Raw genomic sequence first — 21,300 nt, 5'->3', positions numbered from 1 at the left:
CCCCCCCTCCACTCGCCAGTCATCTACATATCCCTCAGTGTCTCTGTCTCCCTCCTCTCCCCTTTCCTCTCTCTCTCTGTTTCCCTCCCCCCTTGTCTCTCCGCTACACACATTTTAATTTTTTTATAATTCTTTTCAAATTATATGTTTAAAATTTTTTAAAAAAATCTTTGAGTTCCCAATCCTCTCCTTGTCTCCCTTCCCTGAGACAAGCAGCAAGCAGCTCTTGATTACCCATGCTCCCTCTTAGAAGAGCAGGAAATCACAGGAGGAACTTTCTGAAGCGAGCCTGGGGCCTGGCTGGGACGCTAAAGCCAGGCTTGGCTTCTCCCCTCCTGGATGACTCCCCTAAATCAGCCTATGCCCCTCCCCGGTCCGGCCCCCGGCTTTGATCCCGGGAGGCAGGCTAGGCCGCACCCCACTGACCCCACTGAAGAAGAGAAAGAGACTGGAGGGAAGACATCAGCCTTTAATAGTTTCTAAGGGGAGGGATAGTCCAGCTGATGGGGGAGGGAAGAGGTAAAACGTTTGCTCCATGAAAGCCCCAGGGGCTCCTCCTGAGGCTGAAGCATAAGGTCAAGGTCAAAGCCCAAGGCCTACACTAGCCGAACTATCTTCTGCAGACTTCTGAAATGGGACTCTGCCACGTGGCGGATGAATTTCTCTTCATCCTCTTCTAGTTCAGCAAAGACTGAAAGACAAGCAGAAAGGGCTCAGTGAGACAGGAGCGACCCAGGACCCCCTCACTACTGAGCATCAAACCCCTCAGAGCTCAACATGGCTCTCAGGGAGGAAACTGAAGCTGAAAGAGATCAAAACTATAGAACTAGATCATGGAATCGGGGATCTCCTGCTGGGAGGGATCTCAGACACCAGCTCCAACCTCCTCCTTTTACATAGGAGGAAACTGAGGCCGGGGGGAGTGGAAGGGACTGCTTCCAGGTCACGAGGAGGATCCTAGATTTACAGGAAGGGTTCTTGACCTGGGGGCCAACATGGTTCCTTCCTAAAGGATCCACAGATAAGATTTCAAGGGGGCAAGTAGGATGATGGGAAATTGATGTGTAATGAATGTATGGCCCCACGAATGTATGTATATATTTGCACTAAGCCCTCATTGAAGTTAGTGAGGGGAAGCCCCTTATTTAAAAAGTTTATTTTGAGAATGGCGTCCTTCGGCTTATGCTTGCAGGACACGAAGGGCTTAAGAAGCGGGGAGCCTTAGAGGCGGTGTGCTCCATCCCAGGGAGTCAGCGACTTGTCTAAGGGAATGTTAGCAATGTTTGAGGCAATGTCTAAGGCAATGTTTGAACCCAGGGCCCTGACTCCAGGGTCAGTATTTTTTGCACTGTACCACAGCACTCTTCCCACTAATACATGCCCCATAACCAGTTAGAAGCACAAGCAGGATTTCAGCCCAAATCTAGAAGTCTTCACATGCAGGGCTTTACACTTGATTGAACTCAGTAATACTTTCTACCAATTTCTACATGGTCCAAAGGGGCCAGGGAGGAAAGCCAAGTCTGATTGGCCCCATTTTGCAGAAGGGAAAAGTGAGGCTTATTTTATCCCATATGTAAAGCCTGCCCAGCTGACTCTCTTAGATAGGGATAAGTGGAGCAGATTAGTGGTGTCCACCATTAGTATAACCTTACCATTTCCCTCCCTCTGTCCCCTCTGTGAGAAATGATGTTCGGACCCCTACTCTATTTCACTCAGAATCAATCAATTTGATAGAAAGATATCAAAGTTCTGAGTGGCAGATTCTAAGTTCCCTTGCTTAGCTATAGGAAGTTAGCTAACGGCCCTCTACCCTTGCTTTGCCTTGTCATGGTGACCCATCGTGGCAGAGATCACGGCTACATGGAAAGTCCCCCCAAATATTTTTGTAGCCTTGGCTAATCACTTGTTCCCGATCATCTTATGACCACTTAGGTCACTGATTGGGATGGTTTGTACCATTTCCTCCTGCCCAGGTTAAGGAAAAGCCTGTCCAAATATTCCTTGCTTCACCCAACTTGTGACCCTGCTGACATATTGCTTATTCAGGGGGATTATTCTGTATTGGGTATGGCAGTTCCACAATGGCTGGACATCTACCCCTATAAAAATTGCACCTTGGAAGAAGGTGGGATCTTAGATCATGAGGAAGATCTGAGGCCCATTTTATTAGAGGGGACCATGGACCCTTGGCTCAGACATCTGCCTCAGTCTCTCCTATCCTGCTGGGATAACTCTAATCTCCACAATGTTGGTGACCCAGATGGGACAGTGATGCAGGGACCCCAGCCTCTTTTGGCCAGCCCCTGCAAGGAACTCAAAAAGGAAGTGCACAATGGGTTGAATTTTCACTAATGACTCCTCCAGGGACACAGGTTCCTGGGAGGTTGGACACCCCTCGCTGTCTAGACCCAAATTCTCTGAGCTTGAGGTAAGTCTCTTCAAGATTGGTGAGCCTGCCTTGATTTACCCTAAATTCATTTTCACTAAGAAGAGTCCCTGATTGGGCTAAGAGGGACTACTTGAATTTGTGATTAATTTATCTACATTTATAAGCAGTGGAGCACTCATAATATTTTTATAAAATTATATGGCCATAATTGAAACTTTTAAAACAGATTATTATTTCCTTTTTTCCTTCATTTTTCTTCCTTTCATTTGATTAAGACTATAGTTCAATCCTGGTCAAGGACTGACTTGAGCACAATCATCATCTTCTTCTATAAGTGCTCAAAGGGGTACAAGCTAGCAGATTACCAATATAACTTGAAAGGAAAGATTATCAAAAGCTCCACAAGTTGGACAAGTGGCTGTCATGTAAGTTGACATCGGAGTAATTGTCTGAAATAACTTACTCTTGCTTAATTCAATCTATTATCTCAAATGTGATAAAAAAATAATATCTCTTTATGAACTAAAAAGGTTGGATGTTCTGGGAAGGAATGCCTTCCCTTCCTCAATCACTCAGGCCCAAAAGACCCGTTGTATTGTTATTTCTACTTCTAGTTCTACTTCTTCACTATAAGTTCATACACAGTGAATAGTTGGTTCAATGAAAAACATTCAAAGATAAATGAGTTTCCAACTGATCCCAAATGACATCCACTTTACTATTAAAAAATATAATTCTTCACTTTGGATGGAAGAGGATTTAGTTCTTCAAATGGCAGTGCTGTAGTTTCACGATACCCTGTCAGTAGGGCTCATCCCCAGGAATCTCACAGACAAAGATGGCCTAAGACAATTTTAGCATGCTTTTCTCCAAACAGTAAATCATTTACTATTATTCTTTTTGTTGGGGTTTTGGAAATGTAAAAATGAGAAACTAGCAATTCCATTGCTGAATCTCCATGGTCTTAATAAAATGAAAGGAAGAAAAATGGAGGAAAAAAAGAAATAATAATCTGTTTTAAAAGTGTAAATCAAAAAAAAAGTGTAAATCATGGCCATATAATTTTATAAAATTATGTCACCAAGGGACACGATTTCCAAAATTAGATTAAGAATTTTACATGTAGAATATCGTTTGAATCATCTATCGAATGGTATCGAGACAAAGATTCATTTTCCGATTTGGGCACTTACCATGTAACAATTAAAATTCTCTGAAGTTTTATGTGAATTTTGTATTTTTAATATACTAATCCTATAAGGATATAGCTCTATTTGATTAAGTTTGAGTCAAGTCTTGGCACATGAGACCCCAATCTAGAAGGAAGAAGCCCCTTTTGAGTTAATGTAAGAACATGGCCTGTTTTAGAAATGTAAAATTATACCCTGTAATTTTTATCTATATCAAGGATATGTGATCCTTATATTGGAGCACATCTGAGCAATTACAATAAAATACAGGCATAAGGTGTGAGCTAATTAACCCAAAATTTCAATCCTTCCTAAAATTAACGTGAGGACAATTGAGTATTGACAAAACAGTTTATGGGACCCAATTGTTGTTCCATCAATTATTTAGCAGGAACGTATTTAGTTTTGGTTTTAAGTAAAGAGAATGAGAATGACCTAAATGGGGAAAACCAGCTTTATTTGGATTTATTCTTACCCGCTGGAAGTTGAGTATGTCTTGAAAGGCAAACATGTCTATACATCATCTTGAAATTGATTACTCATTGCTTTTATCTATCCTATCCCAGATCTTTTTGCTACAACTGCAATTATTTTGGCAACTTTTAAATGCATTTGGTTGTGTGTCAGGGATCATCATCATTTAAAAAAGTATTCTATTAATAATTTCTTAGCAAAATCTAAGGATATCCTTCCTAGGGAAGGGATGAACAGTTAAAAGAAATTAGCTAGAGTGATAATATTTCAGTTGCTTATATAACAAGATTAGTTACATATGCCCAATACAAATTCGGGGTTGAGAATTAAAAAAAAAATTTCAGTTGTTATTTAAATTTGCCAATCTCAAATTTCAATTAAAAATTTTAAAGATAAAATTGACTAATATGAACATCATATTAGTATGTTAAGGTTTGAGCTGGCTCTCGATACCTGACCTGATCACTGTAATGGCAAATTAGAATTGTATTTAGATCTATTTTGTCAGAAATTTTAACAGAGAAGGGCACCTCTGCAAGTGATGTGAACAGGCAAAGGAAATGCACTAGAAGTTGCACTGAAGCCCCACTCGATCCAGTATTCCTAAAAGCAGAGCTCTCCAGAACACTGCATCAGAGGCCTTACGTCACCATCGTGGAGTGACCATCAAAATTGCTTGAATCTTTATCATAAACTCAGATTTCCAGAACTCATACGCACGCAGGGCAGGCAATGCTTGGATTGCCTTAAGGACTTTCAATTTTCTTATCTTGTAGGGCATGTTTTATTAGGAGGTACCTCTCCCTCATGATTCTTGGTTAATGAGAAATACCTCAGATACTCATTGTATATTTGGTATATTATGAGTTATTGTTTAATCAAATGGAACATAATCAGTACGTCATAAATTGTACCCATTTCCCTCTTCTCTAACGTTACCCTTGCGCCTCAGTAAGGGGATTGCTCCTTTCTGGTTTTGCCTCTCCCATGGAGGACTAGTCTCCATGCATTTAGATTGTAACGATCCATAGAAAGACTAGTGTCCTTCTGTGGATCAAAGGGGGGGATGAGAGAAATAATTCATTTTAGACCCCTGCTCTATTCCAATTAGTATTAATCCATTTGATAGAATCGTATCCAAGTTCTGTGAGCTGCGGATTCCCAATTCACTTGCTTAAATATAGGAAATTAGCTAAATGCCCTCCACCCTTATTTTGTCTTATCATCATGACCAAGCCCCCCATAATATTTTTGTCCCTCTGGAACAATCACTTGTTCATTAGGAGCAGATGACCATCTTATGAGCACTTAGGTCATGACTTGTACCATTTCCTCCTGCTTGAATTAAGGAGAAGCCTGTCCATCTTATATGGAGATAATTACTTCACCCAACTGGTGGCCCTGCCGACATGTTGCTTATTTTAGCTTATCCATCACACATCACTCAGTGCAATTATTCTGTATTTGGTAAAGCGATTCCAAAATGACTGGATATCTAGCCATTTAAAATTAGGGCCCTGGAAGGAGGCGTCTTCTTAAATTGTGAGGAAGATCTGAGGTCCACTTCATTAGAGGGGACCGTGGTCCCTTTAATAAAGTGCCATTGGCTCAGATCTCTGCCTCAGTATCTCTTATTGTAAGTGGGATGGCTTTAATCTCCCCACTTTGGAACCCAAGAGGATCTGTTCGGATTCGGCCTCCCCATCCCACCAAACCCCTGCAGCTTCACTTACCTTCAAATAGGAAAATCAGCCCTTGTTCATCCAGTATCTTGGATACTGCATAAGGCAACATGTTGATGGTGTGTCCTTGAAAGAGACAAAAACAATGGAGGCTTCAGGGCTGGGGGCCATCTCAAATCAGGTCCATGTTTAGGATGGGATGGGAAGGAAGGGGAGGAGAGGAATGGAAGGATGGGGATGGGAGGGGATGGGATAGGAGATGATTCAACTCAATAAACATTTATTAAGGGCCTGGGGATAGACAAAAACCGGTCCAGCCTCTCAGAGTTTAAATTCCACATAAGCAGATCAGTCTCTCCAATTGATTCTGTCAATATCTTGTCAGGACATGGTTGTCTGCCCGCCTCTCTCTTTAGACTGGGAGCTCCTTGAGGGCAGGGGTTAGGGGTTTTTTGGTCAGTTTATGAGCTTTCCTAGTATCCCTCGGAACTTTAGTAGGTGCTTAATAAATGTGTTTTGACTACTAGATGATCTGAGGAGGGAGTGAACATTAACAACTAGGGAGACAGCGGACTACCCATCCAGAAGTTCCCACATGTTCTTTGAGTAGCCAGAGCCCAAGAGAGAGTGGGTTGAATTTGAGATGGGTGAGGAGCCTCGAACATTACAGGTCTTTAAAAGAACCAGAGGATTTAGGACTGGAAGAAACTCATTTTGCCGAGAAAACCAAACCTCAGGTTGGAGAAAGGACTTGCCCAGGCTCACACAGCTAATCAGTAGCAGATCTAATTTTCTGATGACAAATCCAGTGCTTTTCCCCACTCCTCAAGAGACTAAGCCCAGCTGAACAAGTGACAGCTTAAGCTCTCAAAGTAATTTGGGATCCTCCAGAGGGTTGTGTATTTTGTCTTTCATTTTTGAGGACCAATGACATCAGGAGAGTGACTTCTTAACTTGCAACTAGCTGGATTTAAGTGAGGCAGAGCTGTGCAAGGTCAGCAGTCTCACTTTCTCTTCCAGAGGCACTGTAGCCCAGTGGTAAGACTAGGCCAGGATGACTGGAGATCCCCAGGAAGGAGGGGATAAACAAGACAACTGAGGTCCAGGGAGGGGAAGTGACTTGTTGACATTCCACGCTGTATCGATGGCAGAAATGGTCCTAGAACCCAGGTCAAACCGTCTCCATCACTGGACCCCAATATGATAATAAGCACACTGGAGTATCCAGGAACCACCAGGACCCAGCTGAAATCACCCCTACCGGGGCTTCCATCTTTCTGCCCCTCCCCTGACCTTCCCGGGGCCCCCTGCCATATGGCTATCATTGGCAGATGGAGCAAAAGGGCTGGATTTGGACTCGGAAGATGGGGGTTTCCAGCTCAGCTCTTCCATTCCCCTGGCCCCTTGGACAAGTTCATTGATTACATTCATTCTCTCTCTTCTTGCATAAATAGAGGAAGGACTAGGGGCCTCTGAAGCCATTCTCGGATCTTGGGCCTACAATGAACACTAAGAAGAGTCTGTAATAGGGAAGGGGGGCTGGTCACGGTAGCTTCTGGGCAGTGGAGCCAGCCAGGGACTGGAAAGTGACCTTGGCTCGAGCCAGAGGCAGGAAGCAGCTGAGCGAGCAGGGCCTGGTGCTGGGGCAGTACCTATGTAGAGGGCTGCAGCTGTTCGCATGGTCCATTGTTTGCTGTGGATGTATCCAAGAGCCTGGGATAGGAAAAGGTCCACTCTGGAGAACATGTTTTCCATCTAGTGAAGAGAGAAAGCTGAAGGTTATGGGGCCTGGCATACAATAGGAGCCCTGCTGCCTCTGGGCTGGCCCAAGCGCTCCAGTCCCAGCGGTACAGCCCGCCAAGTCCTGGCGCCTAAGGGACACCTGGCATGAGGCCTTAGAGGCCCTGAAGATGGGGCGTAGAGGATAGGGGGATGGAGCCCTGAGCCTTGAGCCCAGGCAGAGAGCAGAAGTCCCCGGATGAATGCCCACTCCTCCCGCTTCTGACCCCTAACTAGACCCACTTACAAAACATTTCCAGATACTGTGCAGTGCCTGCAGGCCTTCCTCCCAGGCAATTCGACGGAAGAGCTTCTCTGGTTCTTCCCAGTTTAGGAAGTTGGCACAACGGAAGAAGGCAAACTTGGCTTTCTGCAACATACAGGAAGCCAAGATCAGGGAAAGCCCCGGGTGGGCCGAGGATTGGAAGAGGGACTCAGCTAGCTCTGTCTCTGTCTCTCTGTCTGTCTCTGTCTCGTTCACTTGCTCGAGTGCTCTTTTCAGCACATCCATCTGGGCTAAGCCCAGTCATCACTATGCTAGGCGCCTCAGAGATCTCCTATGCTCCCGCGCCATCCCAGCTCCCAGGGATCACCCTGAGCTCTCTCTCCATCCTGGCCTCCAGAGCCTCCCTGAGGAAGGACAGCAGCTTGACTAGAGCACAGAGCCTCGATTGTCAAGTCAAGCAAGCTCAGGTTGGCCCTGCAGGGTGGGCCCAGATTATGGGCAGCTTTTAATTGCAGGCTAGCAGCTTGGACTTTTGCCTGCAGGCAGCTGGGTACCGCCGTAGGTTTCTAAGCAGGAGGGCAACATGAGGAAAGTCGGGTTTTAAGTAAGGTAGTATTCAGGGCAGATCAACTGGAGGAGGAGAGGAGACCAGTTGGGAAGTTTTTGCAGCAGGTCAAGGGTCAGGCACAGAGAGCCTGGCTGGGCAGCAACAGTGGCAACGCTGAAAATGTAAGATCTTGAAAGAAGCCACGGCAGAACTTGGTGAAGGGATGGATATGGTGGAGGGAGCAGAAAGCTGAGTGGAAGCTCGCTATGGTTGAGAACCCCGGTGTCCAGTACAGATGGCAAAGCCTAGAGAAGGGGTGATGGTTTGGGAAGGGAATACGACAGAGGAGCCAGCCACAGCCCCCAGTATCCACACACGTATGGTCCGAAGGCACTTGGACCCTGAGGAGTGGAGGGCAAACGAATGTCAGGACCGGCTGTTATAAGACAGCCCTGCTTGAGGAAGCAACATTTACTACGTTTGGACCTTCAAGTACAGTCATGCATTTGAACATATGAAAAGCTCGCCTCCACAGATGCCTGCACACTCTGGCCTTCGATACCTTCCCGGTAAGAAGTAAAAACTGTAACATGAGAAAGAAAAAAAGAAAAGAGGGAAAGAACCAACAAAAGAGAAGGCGAAAATGGAGGAGAAATGAGAAAAGTGTTTCCCAAACCCAATGAACCAGCTCCGGCACGGTGGAGAGGTTCTGCAATGGGCCTCAGATGTCGATGCACAGATGAACAGAGAATGAGTAAGAAGATGATCTTGAGATCTTGAAGGATCTGAGGGCCTGCCATGTGGAGGAAGAATCAAGCCTGGGCAACTCGGTCCCAGAAGGCAAGAGCCAGGGAGGGAGCACATGGGGGGAGCACATGGGCAGATGGCAGCTCGATGCACAAGAATATAGTTGCAGTACTCAGAATTAACCTCCAGCAGAAAGGGCGGCCCTGGGGACGGAAAGCTGCCCTTCGTGGAGGTTTGCCAACAAAGGCCAGAGAACAAATTGTCAGAGTGGGAATTCTCAGTCGAGTTTGGGTCAGACTGGGCAGCCTTTCAAGCCCCTTTGAACTCTGAAGTTTTGTCTGGGCCCCGCACCACATGGGGCTCCCTCGGGGCCTTGTTCTTTCTTGGGAACCTTTGGGGTTTGGTTCAGTCTGATTAGGATCGGAAATTTTCCAAGACACTAAGAAGAGAAGAACTCCAAAGAGGTAAAGCGGCAGCCTAGTTTGCAGAGTCCAGAGGCCTCATCTTGCTGCCACCAAAGGGGACTGGCTCTGGCCCAGCTGCTGCTTGCAGGAAGAAACTTTCCTCCCACTTGCGTTCTCCTTCAAGGGACAAGGAGAAGGAAACAGAGGGCAAGAAGATTGGGCTGGACAGGCGAGGGGGAGGTGGAGGGGGGATTCTGCAACCTCGAGGGCCTCATCATCCTGGCGAGGCTCCGGAGTGGCTGAGGTGGCTGCACCCGCAGTTCTAGCTCAACTTAGAGCTGGGGATGAAGGTGGAAAAAAGGGGCAAGAGAAGGGAAGGGAAGGAAGGAAGAGGGGAGAGGAAAAGGCAGGCCTTAAAAAGATCAGGAAGCAGGCCCAAAGACAAGCCAGAGAAATTCCACCTCTACTTCCCAAGTCCTTTTCCACAGGGGAAGAAGACTTGACTATGTTTGCCCCAGGGGAGGTTCTGGTGGCTGAAAAGCTAAAAGCGGTGTCGTGTATTGGTAAGCACACAGAACTCGGAGTTAGAGGGTTTGCATTTGCAATTTTGCTTGGTCAAATTATTATTGCTTTGTCTGAGTCTCAGTTTCCTCCCTTGTAAAATGAGGTGACATCTGTCCCTTCTAAATTCTGTGAGAAGAGATATGAAGGCAGGGCAAGCAGGGGCCTTCCTAGTAAGAAGGGGACCTCCCAAGAGAATGGAGGGAGAAGAGAAAGAATGATAGTGGGCGGTTTGCTGATCCTTTCCATCCATCCTCGTTGACACAGTCCATCCTTGCTTTGCCCCTATCATGGAGACCAAAGAACCAAGGAGGAGCCGTTGGAAGCCAGAGGTCCACTGGAAGGGGTCTGGATGTGGCTCTGTCTTGACATCTGCTCCCACTATGCTTAGGGAGCTAACCTAACTCTAACCTTAAGTCTATGTGCTATGTTCACATTAAACATATTATTCTAGACAAGAAAACTGAGCTTAAATGATTTGGCCAAGGTCACATGGCCAAGAAAACCCTCCCCTACACCCATGTCTCCTGGCTCTAAGCTTATCCCTCTTTCCACTATACCACACTGCCTCTGGAGAGTGGATGGCTTGGCAGTGAGGTCCAGGGTGGCCAACTCACCATCACCACATCCTCTTCTTGGTCCATAAGGTGGAAAAGCAAAGGGATGAGGCTCCGGCAGACTTGGTCTGTCAGCATGGGTGTCGCCCTGCCTGCCATGTTGCTCACCAGGCTTCCAAAAACATAGATGGCACTACCACGGACAGTTTCTCTCTCCTGGGGACCACAAGGAAAGATTGTATGATGGCGGGGCTCATCAGACAAATCAGTCAGGGACACTGAGGTACAGGGTAGTCTCAGGAGCCACTGATATTCACTGTCTGGATCCACATCCACAATGGCCATGCCATGGGTGGGTACCCCCAAGGTCTCTGCGAGGCATTCCCACTACACAGTCACTCCCCCAGATATAATCACAGTCACATCTGGATAGTGTCAGCATATCTTTCCACAGCCCTTACCCAACCAACCCACAGAGGTCAGGGCCACGTGATGGAAGGAGTCCTGGGGATCCAAAATGAGGTCTGGATCCCAGCCCACCCCCTCCTAGTTGATCCACATTGGTCCAGAGCCTAGATCTGCTTTAGAACTCCCAGTTCTTATTATCTGCTATGACTTGAGAGAACCAGAGGAGTGTAGGTCAAAGGGTGATGTACCAGGCGTGAAGCCTTTCACACCTCTTTGCCTGGTTTCTTTGGGGTTCATGTCCCTTCATTATTTTGCATATCCATCAGCCCTACATGAAGGCACAACTCATACCTAGCCAAGCCATCTGTTTACACCCACAAATCCCCCCACGTGTGCACAGTTATGCAAATAACACATACAATCATCAATGCATTTGCACGCGTGTATACTAACTAGTTGTGTGCCCTAAACCTCAGCATCTCCATCTATAAAAAGAGGAAGTTGAAGTAGATGGTTCCCCCAACCCCTGTCAATGTATTCTAAGGTCCCCCCATCTTCCCAGCTTCTACATTCTCGGTTGTAAGGGCTTTCGGGCTCTGACAATCTCCATTCTGTGTCTTGCTTTCTTTTCCAGGTCTGCCATTTTGTTTCAGTGACCTACTCATCCTGAATATCATAAACCAATCCACATACCATTGTTTGTCTCTCTGTGTGCAAACACGTAAATAACCATATTACGGCCTCTGATGTCTAAGTATACAAATAGACACATAACTTCATTCATCCATATCCCAGGGACATACCCCCACACAACCACAGCCCCACACGGAAGCACACAGAACTGGATGACCGCCAGTGATCGAATCTCTTATCCACGGACATACATAACAACCGGCCTGCACATCCTTAGCCCCCATACACACACTCACGTACAAAACCCCACCATGAGGTACCAACTTAGGGCAGCGACAAAACTAAAATTAAAACATTCACTACCCATACATGCAACAGACGGGGCACTTCACACAACATCCGCTCAGAGAGTACTAACACGCCTATGGGACGTGACACACTGAACCCAGAGGAAACTCCTATGGACACAGAGACTCTTAGGGTACAGATTCAACTCACACAGTCCCAACATAGTGGTAGTCAATCTGACATGGATGCCAGTGCAGGGGTCACTAGACAAGTCTCTAATGATCTTGACAGTCAGCCATACTAGCTCTGGTACAGAACAGAGAGGTCAATCAGTGTCCAGCACCCTAGTCACTAGATTAAGTTACTGGCACAGGTAAACACATCGAGGAGACAAGACTAGAGAGTGCTCATGAGACATGGGCCCTCCGTGTAATTACACATATTTATTGCTGCACAGGTGTAGTAATGCTGATTTTTTACTTTACTGCTACGTTCGTTTGCCTGGTTTCTTTGGGGTTCGTGTCCCTTAATTATTTTGCATATCCATCAACACTTACTGTTTAGCTATAATTTTATACAGGTCCGTTGAGAGTGTTACTCTCGCCACTAGCTAGTTTTAGCTTTGCTTTTGTTAGCTAACCATGCTTTGTTGCTTCTGATTGATTGCTGTATACTATGAATATGGATATACTTTTTAAAAAATTGTATTTATTTATTTTTTTGCAAAAATTTTATGCATAGGTAGTTTTTCATCACTGACAATTGCCAAACCTTTTGTTCCAACTTTTCCCCTCCTTCTCCTCACCCTTTCCCCCAGATGGCAGGTTGACCAATATATATTAAATATGTTAAAGTATAAGTGAAATACAATATATGTATATATGTCCAGTTATTTTGCTGTACAAAAAGAATCGGACTTTGAAACAGTGTACAATTAACCTGTGAAGGACATCAAATACACTATATTATACATGTCCAGTTATTTTGCTGTACAAAAAGAATCAGGCTTTGAAATAGTGTACAATTAGCTGTGAAGGAAATCCAAAATGCAGGTGGACAAAATTAGAGGGATTGGGAGTTCTATGTAGTGGTTCATAGTTGTCTCCCAGAGTTTATGTATATACTTTTGAATTGTGCATGGATCACGTCCCCTAGGCGTGTTGTCACTTTAGTACTCTTTCAATGCATGTTCTGCAAAGTGCCCTGTCTGTTGCATGTATGGTTAGTGAATGTTTTCATTTTAGTTTTCTTGGTACCATAAGTTGGTTCCCTGGTGTGCCAGGAAAATCTTGCTTGTTGTTTCAAAGAGCGGATGCTTGTATATACTGTATCCATATGCTTGTACAGTATATACTGTATAGTTACAATGTAGTTACAGATTTCAAGCTTGCTCCAGCTGATTTTTGCAAGGAACTGCAATAAGTTTCAGCCCAAGGGAGGAATATAACCAATGGCTTGAAGCCATTTGTAGAACATTCTCTTCATTAGTGGAGACTGATTACTTGATGTTCTGTGCCTGTGTGAGGGGCAAAGTCGGCAAGAGCTTGAGAGAGAAGAGAGACCCTGGTCTGCCAGTTTTGGAGAAAGATGCCATGTCATTACGGATTCTCTTCAGGTCCCTGAAGGGAGAGAAAGACTCTGGGAAGAAGCCAACTTTTAGGAGGATCTGGCACCTTGATCATGTCCTGATCCCCGGCTTACACTAGAGAACTTTTTCTCAGGTAGGATTTGGGATCTATCTCTCTTGCTTGTGTGGAGCAATATCACTACCAATGGGAGAGCGCATTCATTCTGTGTATTATTTGCAATATTCTTATCTGTCGTATAACTTCTCTGATTTCTGTTTTTATCAGTTTGGATAAAAGAATTTCTTTGTTATCCACTATATGTGTTCATTGTGGAACTAGAATTTGGTGGGAAGGGAATTAAATCTTAGATATTTAACCTAGGATATTCCTTTACCATTTAGGGAGTGTGATTAAGCACTTAGCTTTTTTTGTTTTTTGTTTGTTTGTTTGTTTGTTTTTTTGTTTTTTAATAGTTTTTATTTACCAGATAGATGCATGGGTAATTTTACAGCATTGACAGTTGCCAAACCTTTTGTTCCAATTTTTCCCCTCCTCCCTCCTACCCCCTCCCTCAGATGGCAGGTTGATCAATACATGTTAAATATGTTAAAGTATAAGTTAAATACAATATATGTATACATGTCCAGTTATTTTGCTGTACAAAAAGAATCAGGCTTTGAAATAGTGTACATTTAGCCTGTGAAGGAAATCCAAAATGCAGGTGGACAAAAACAGAGGGATTGGGAATTCTATGTAGTGGTTCATAGTCATCTCCCAGAGTTCTTTCGCTGGGTGCAGCTGGTTCAGTTCATAACTGCTCTATTGGAACGGATTTGGTTCATCTCATTGTTGGAGAGGGCCACGTCCATCAGAATTGAGTATGTGTGTGTGTATGTATAAAATATATTTGTGCTTAACTTGTAGCCTACTTGGAGGAGATGGGGGAAGGAAAAAGAATAAAGTAAAGAGTATACAGCAGAGTACAACAGTATTGTTGTTGAAGTATATAATGATCTCCTGGTCCTGCTCATTTCACTCAGCATCAGTTCCTGTAAGTCTCTCCAAGGCATTTAGTTTTGATCTAAAAATTTGATCTCCCCTAGACCAAAAATACCTGGAGGGGTCAGATAAAGAAAATTCTCACTGTCTCTGGCTCCAAGCTCCTACTTCCCTTCCTGGAAGTAATCAAAGTCTCCCTTGAAAAAGGATGGGTGAAAGAGATTCTAGAGAGATCTATTCATGTCTCCCCGTGAGTCACATATAGACAGAATCACGTGGACAGATATAATCTATATGGGGGACATAATATACAGCCTTTTCATGTGCATGTTCAGCCTCCCAGACACAAAAGCCACAGAAGAGATGAAAATATACACGGCCTTCTTGTCTTTGCAAAAGTGGAGAACTACAGGTATTAAACACTGAATATGCTGTCATATTTGGTTGATGGATGGATAATTTTGCTAAGTTCCCTTTTCCCCCTCTTCCTTTTTTTATTCCTAATTGCAGAAGCTGGCTCTCTTGACCAGGGAGGGGGATGTATTTGGAAATGAACGTGATGTAAAAACAGAAGATATCAATAATTTGTTTAAACTGCAGTTATTTTAAGGACAAACAAAGTATATAGACACACGCATGGTTAGCCCCTCATATATAACCCATTGAGAAGCAGACATTCCTATTCACATACCTCTACTCCACTCCCTATGTATACACACACCATCTAAATAGAGCTCCTCATTCTACATGCACACTCAGAGATTTATAGTCATTCACAGACAACCACACAAACATTCCCTTGTATAGAAAAACCCATATGACCACAGAGGCGTATTCAACCTATAAGTAGACTGAAAGCCACTGGCACCCGATTCACACTCAACTTCCTTTGTGCACACACATGTATCTGCTTACACATCTTCGGTCCCACATGTCCGTAGACCCAGAATATCACCGGTCCACATAGTTACAAGTCATCCCCTTGGCAGAAACACATGCATCCATACAATGACGCCTTCTCTCCACACTCCGTCCCCTTCCGAAACCACACAAACACTCACACTCATCCTCTATTCACAAATACAGGGATACACACACATGCACACACAATCTCTCAAGGACCACTCTGAACACAACAAGGGTCTCATATTCAGGGCAGCACTTAGAGCAACACGGGCTTACTTTTTGTCTTGTTGAGGCATCTGGGATCTTCTATTCCCCACTATTTTCCACTGTCAAATTCTGCTATAATAATACAGGTAATAATAATACAACCTTCCTTCCACCCCATCCACATGCATACACTTAACCATAGTCACTCACACTATATGCACTTTCACGCACAAACAGAAGAGCACACTTGCTCATCCATTTCAGTATCCACTCTTATCCCTCTAAGCATTCACAGTATACGTATATGAAATCTTGTATGTATACCCATAAACTCACACACAGGAACATAGGTATACTACCCCATCTTCACGTGTGCCCATAACACAGACATGCACAGTCCTATGTGTACTTGTGCATAAGCATACATACACACACTCACATTCATTAATTTCTATATAAGCATATAATGTTACAACCTCAAGCTCACATTTACACACATACCATGCACACTCAGACATATAAGCACTTCCACTCCCAGATACACTTTTATACAGCTTTATACTTATGCAACCTCATCCCCAAGATGGACACACACACAAACTCACAGGCACAAGTAAACAGTATTTCCTCCCACATACAGCTACGTATGGCCATCCAGACACTCATGGGGACATTTGCACACACAAACACACACAGACAAGCGACCTCATGCATCTTCATTTGCATCCCCAATCCTAATCCCAGCTATTCATCAACCTGTGCACCCAAAACACACCCTCAATCCCATAGCCAAAGATACAGAAACATACATGTGCACAATTACATGCAGCCATACACTCATCTGTATTGCCTGCCTGTGCGTACCCATTCCCTTATACCCAACTTTGGGCACATGCGCATACAAATACAGTGGCTGAGCTCCACATTTACACATCTCCTGTGTGTGCATGTGTACACATATACATATATACATACACACACACAATCCATATCCTCACATGTACCATGTAAGAAAGACAGTATGGTAGAAGGGATACCATTGCATCAGTGTGGTCAGTTTACCACTGAGATAATCTTGGAATCAGGAAGTCCTTGGATCAAATCCCACTTTTGACTCATATTGGCTGTCAAACCTTACGCAAGGCACTCACCCTCATAGTGCTTCGGACAACTCCAGAAGCCAGGAAACGTGTATAGAATTGTTCCTTGATGGAAAGTGGAAATTGTTACCAGGGAGCTCACCACTTTATCTTGCTGATGAAATCAGATGCCTAGTCCAAATATACATATATATTTCTATTACCAAGGTCTTTGCCCTGTGTGTGCTAAAGATCACAGTACACCCATCCACAAACACTCATTGGTAAACTCTGTGTGTGTGTGTGTGTGTGTGTGTGTGTATCCATATATATGTTTACATATGTAGATTTATCCACATACCACCACCTATATCATAAAGCACCCTTATCCTCTGTATGGAAAAATATATAGAGGCATTCAAGTATACACCTTTTCCTCCATGTACACATGTATTCAGTGGAATACAAGTATGTCTATTCACAGAATTGGATTCATCAATCAAAGTACCTACTATGTGTTAGGTATCATGCCAGTGCATATGGATGTACAAGGCACATCATATGTGTACAATTATACACACTTACACACATCCTTCTTTGAATCAACATACGCAACTCATCCAAGTACACTCATGTATATGTACATCACCACCATCACACACTTTTGGATGTATATACATCATTACAACACCACACTATCATGTGTACATACACCATTATAAACTACCCCCTACATAGAGTCTGCCTAATTCCTTCTCCCCTCCCACTTCTGAAATTCCCTTATATGGATCTTGTATTTGCTTAATTTCTACGTGTGCATCATCTCGAGTGGAATGCATACCTTTGAAAGGCTGAGTTTGTTCTGACTTTGTCTCTATATCTGAAATACCTTGTACAGTGTCTTGAAGTCTCTTAATGAAGCAAGGAGAGAAGTTTTCTTAAATAAGAGATGTAAAGAAACCGAAGAAAACAATATGATGGAAAAGATAAGACATCTGTCCAAGAAAATCAGAGATAACAAGAGAAAGTCTCATACAAGAAATGAGCATGATAAAAGAAATGGTAGGGACAGACGAGATTAAGAAGAGGTAGCAAGAATACACAAAAGAACTATATAAGAAAGATCTTAACAGCACTGATATCCACAATGGTTCTGTTACTGGTTAGATTTCCTGGAGAATGAAGTCAATTGGGTCTTAGGAAGCATTGGTGACAGAATTGTAGCTGAGCAATTTAAAATCCTAAAAGATAATTCTGTCAAACTCTATTAAAGTGCTATACTCAATATGCCAGCAAATTTAGAAAACAGTGGCTGCTGGACTGGAAAAGATCAATTTACATCTGAATCCAAGAATGTTTTTTAAATAGTTCTTTATTTTTCCACATACATGCAGAGATAGTTTTCAATATTCACCTTTACAAAACCTTGTGTTCCAAAATTTTCTCCCTCTCTCCCCTTTTCCTTCTCCCTGAAGACAGCAAGCAATCCAGTATAGGTTAAACATGTGCTATTCTTCTAAACATATTTCCATATTTGTCAGACTGTACCAGGAAAATCAGATCAAAAGTGAAAAAAACACCAGAAAGGAAAAACAAAACAAAACAAGCAAACAACAAAAAACAATAGTGAAAATACTATGTTTTGATCCACATTCGGTCTTCATTGTTCTTTCTCCGGCTGTAGATGGCAAAGAATGTTCAAATTGCCAAACAACTCATTCATTCCAAATGCCAGCAATATGTTATGCTTAAGTTTCTAGGCTTCAACAGGATACAATCCAAGAATTACTAGAACAGGCTATTTTTCAAAGAGGCACAAGAACTAGAGACCAAATTGCCAATACTTACTGGATTATGGAGAAAGCTAAGGAGTTTAGAAAAAACATCTATTTCTGCTTCATTGATTATACTAAAGACTTTGATTATATGGATCACAACAAAACGTGGCAAATCTTCCAAGAGATGGGAATACCAGATCATCTTACTTGCCTCCTGAGGAAGCTATATGCAGGCTAAGAAGCAAGTTAGAACTAAACATGGAACAACTGATTGGTTTAAGATTAGAAAAGGAGTATGACAAGGCTGTATATTGTCACCTTATTTAACTTATATCCCGAGGACATTATCTGAAATGCCAGGTTGGATAAATCAAAAGCTGGAATTAAGGTTGCCAGGAGAAATATCAACACTAATGGAAGAAAGTGAAGAATTAAACCTCTTGATGAGGGTAAAAGAAGACAGCTGGCTTGAAGTTTAACATAAAAACAACAACAAAGATTTCAACAACTGATTCCATCACTTCTTGGCAAATAGAAAGAGAAGAAATGGAAGCAGTATCAGATTTTCTCCTCTTGGGCTCAAAGATCACTGCAGACAGTGACTGCAGCCATGAAATCAAAAGATGCTTGCTCCTTAGAAGGAAAGCTACGGCAAATCTGGACAGCAGACTAAAAAGCTGAGATATCACCTACTTGACAAAGATCGATATAGTCAAAGCTATCGTTTTTCATAGCTTTCTGTTGCAGTGCATGGCTGTGAAAGTGGGCTATCAGGAAAGCTGAGTAGCACAGAATTGACACTTTTGAATTATGGTACTGGAGAAGAGTTTTGAGAGTTCGTCGGACATCAAGTTGATCACATCACTCAATACTTACATAAATGAATTCAGGCTATGTACTGTAAGATCAAATACCAAAGCTGAAACTTAAATGCTTTGGACACATAATGAAGACAGGACTCATTGGAAAAGACTCTGATGTTGGGAAAGATTGAAAACAACAGGAAAAGGGGATAGTCAAGGATAAGATAGATAGTATCAGAAACAATGAACATGAACTTGGAAAGCTGTCAAGAGATATGTGTTATGAGCCATGGGGTTACAAAGAGTCAGACAAAACCGAAGGAGCAGCAGCAATAGTTCTAAAAGTCTAAGATTTTTTGTCTCATAGACTGTTTCAAAACAGAAAAACATGGTTGTCTGCCCAGTTTCTTCTATGAAGCAATTATTTTTCTGGTCCTGATGCCAAACAAAGACAAAAGTGAAAAAAGAAAACTATAGGTCAACATTACTAATGATTATAGAGGCAAAAAATTGAATTAAATATCCACAAGTAGAATGCAGTAGGACATCAAAATAACCTTGACAAAAAAGTAGAATTCTGATGGACATGGCTCTCTTCAACAATTCAAGCCAGTTCCAATGATCCTTGTGATGAAGAGAACCATCTACATCCAGAGAGAGGACTGTGGGTTCTGAGTGTGGATCACAACATAGTATTTCCACTCTTTTTGTTGTTGTTTGCTTATATTTTGTTTTCTTTCTCATTTTCCTCCCCTTTTGATCTGATTTTTTTTGTGCAGCAAGATAATTGTATAAATATGTATACATATAGTGGATTTAACATATATTTTTTAACATGTTTAACATATAGTGGATTACTTGCTATCTAGGGAAGATGGTGGGGGGGAAGGGAACTTTGGAACACAAGGTTTTTCAAGGGTCAATGTTGAAAAATTATCCCATGCATATGTTTTGAACATAAAAAGCTTTTATCAAAACAAAGAAAGCAACCAGGGAAAGCACCCAATTTAGTAAATCATGTCAACCAGAAGAAAAGATGCAGAGAAAAAGGCTTCAATAGGTAATTTTAATAAGCCATTTTCTAGAATTAGACACATATCATTACAAAATTTACACGGGAATTAGATGAACAAGAATATCCAAGAACTATGAAAATGAAATGGGGAAAGAATGTGTGTGTGTGTGTATCATCAGCAGATTTCAAAATGTCTTAAAAAGAAACAATTATCAAAACTGGTACTGTAAAAGGAACAGAAAAACGAATGGTACAGAACAGAAAATGGAGAATAGGAAATGATAATCACTATTAGATAAAAATTCCTTGGAAAACTGGATAGCTACATGTGTTTTGAGCTGTATGTCAGAGGAATATAATACAATTAACTAATGAAATAGTGATCCAAGTGAATTTTTAATTATTTTTTCTTAAATTAAGAAAAAGGAATAATGTATTGTCTCAACTCTATAAAAGAGGGCCATTTTTATCAAAAAATAGAAGAAATCATCAGAGGCAAATTGGATTTTTGTATAAAAAGTAATAATACTAAAAACAAAAGAAATTGAGAAAACATTTTCTGATTGCGATTGAGAAAAAAATGTGTAGTGAACATATTCAGAATCTGTAAGGAACTGACGCATAGTCACAAGAATATATATATATATATATATATATATATATATATATATATATACACACACAGACACACACACATACAAGGGCAGATCATTCTCAAAGGAAGAAATAAAGACAGTTAATAACCACATGAAAGATACTCAGGTTCCTCAGTAATAAGAGAAACACAAATCAAGACTAGATGGTACCACAATGTACAAGTGTGCCAAGCCTGGAATCAAGATGACCAGAGTTCAAATTCAGCCTCAGTTACTAGCATGTGATCTTAGGCAAATCACTTAATCTCTGTTTTCTTGTTTCCTCAACTGCAAAATGAGGATAAAAATAGCAGCTATCTTCCAGGATTGTTGTGAGTTTCAAATGAGACAATGATTGTAAAGCATTTAGCACAGTGCCAATCACAATAGGCACTATATAAATATTAGTAATATCACTGTTA

The 21,300-nt window shown here is 42.4% G+C and overlaps 1 protein-coding gene across 1 annotated transcript in view; it reads right to left on the bottom strand.

The window, feature by feature from the left end:
* Nucleotides 1-490: 490 nt before the first annotated feature.
* Nucleotides 491-21,300, bottom strand: part of LOC141548663 (maestro heat-like repeat family member 5) — a 120,718-nt gene continuing 99,908 nt past the window's right edge. The window contains exons 26-30 of the mRNA XM_074277686.1: nucleotides 10,620-10,775; nucleotides 7,765-7,887; nucleotides 7,391-7,493; nucleotides 5,790-5,864; nucleotides 491-691 (exon numbers count right to left, since the gene is read on the bottom strand). Of these exons, the coding sequence (XP_074133787.1) occupies nucleotides 597-691; nucleotides 5,790-5,864; nucleotides 7,391-7,493; nucleotides 7,765-7,887; nucleotides 10,620-10,775 (552 nt within the window). The 3' untranslated portion in view covers nucleotides 491-596. The remainder of the gene's footprint in view (nucleotides 692-5,789; nucleotides 5,865-7,390; nucleotides 7,494-7,764; nucleotides 7,888-10,619; nucleotides 10,776-21,300) is intronic.

The sequence above is a fragment of the Sminthopsis crassicaudata genome, chromosome X (assembly GCF_048593235.1).
Source record: "Sminthopsis crassicaudata isolate SCR6 chromosome X, ASM4859323v1, whole genome shotgun sequence".
NCBI lineage: Eukaryota > Metazoa > Chordata > Mammalia > Dasyuromorphia > Dasyuridae > Sminthopsis > Sminthopsis crassicaudata.
The sequence above is the reverse complement of the archived record's forward strand: the minus strand, read 5'-3'. Positions and strand labels throughout refer to the sequence as shown.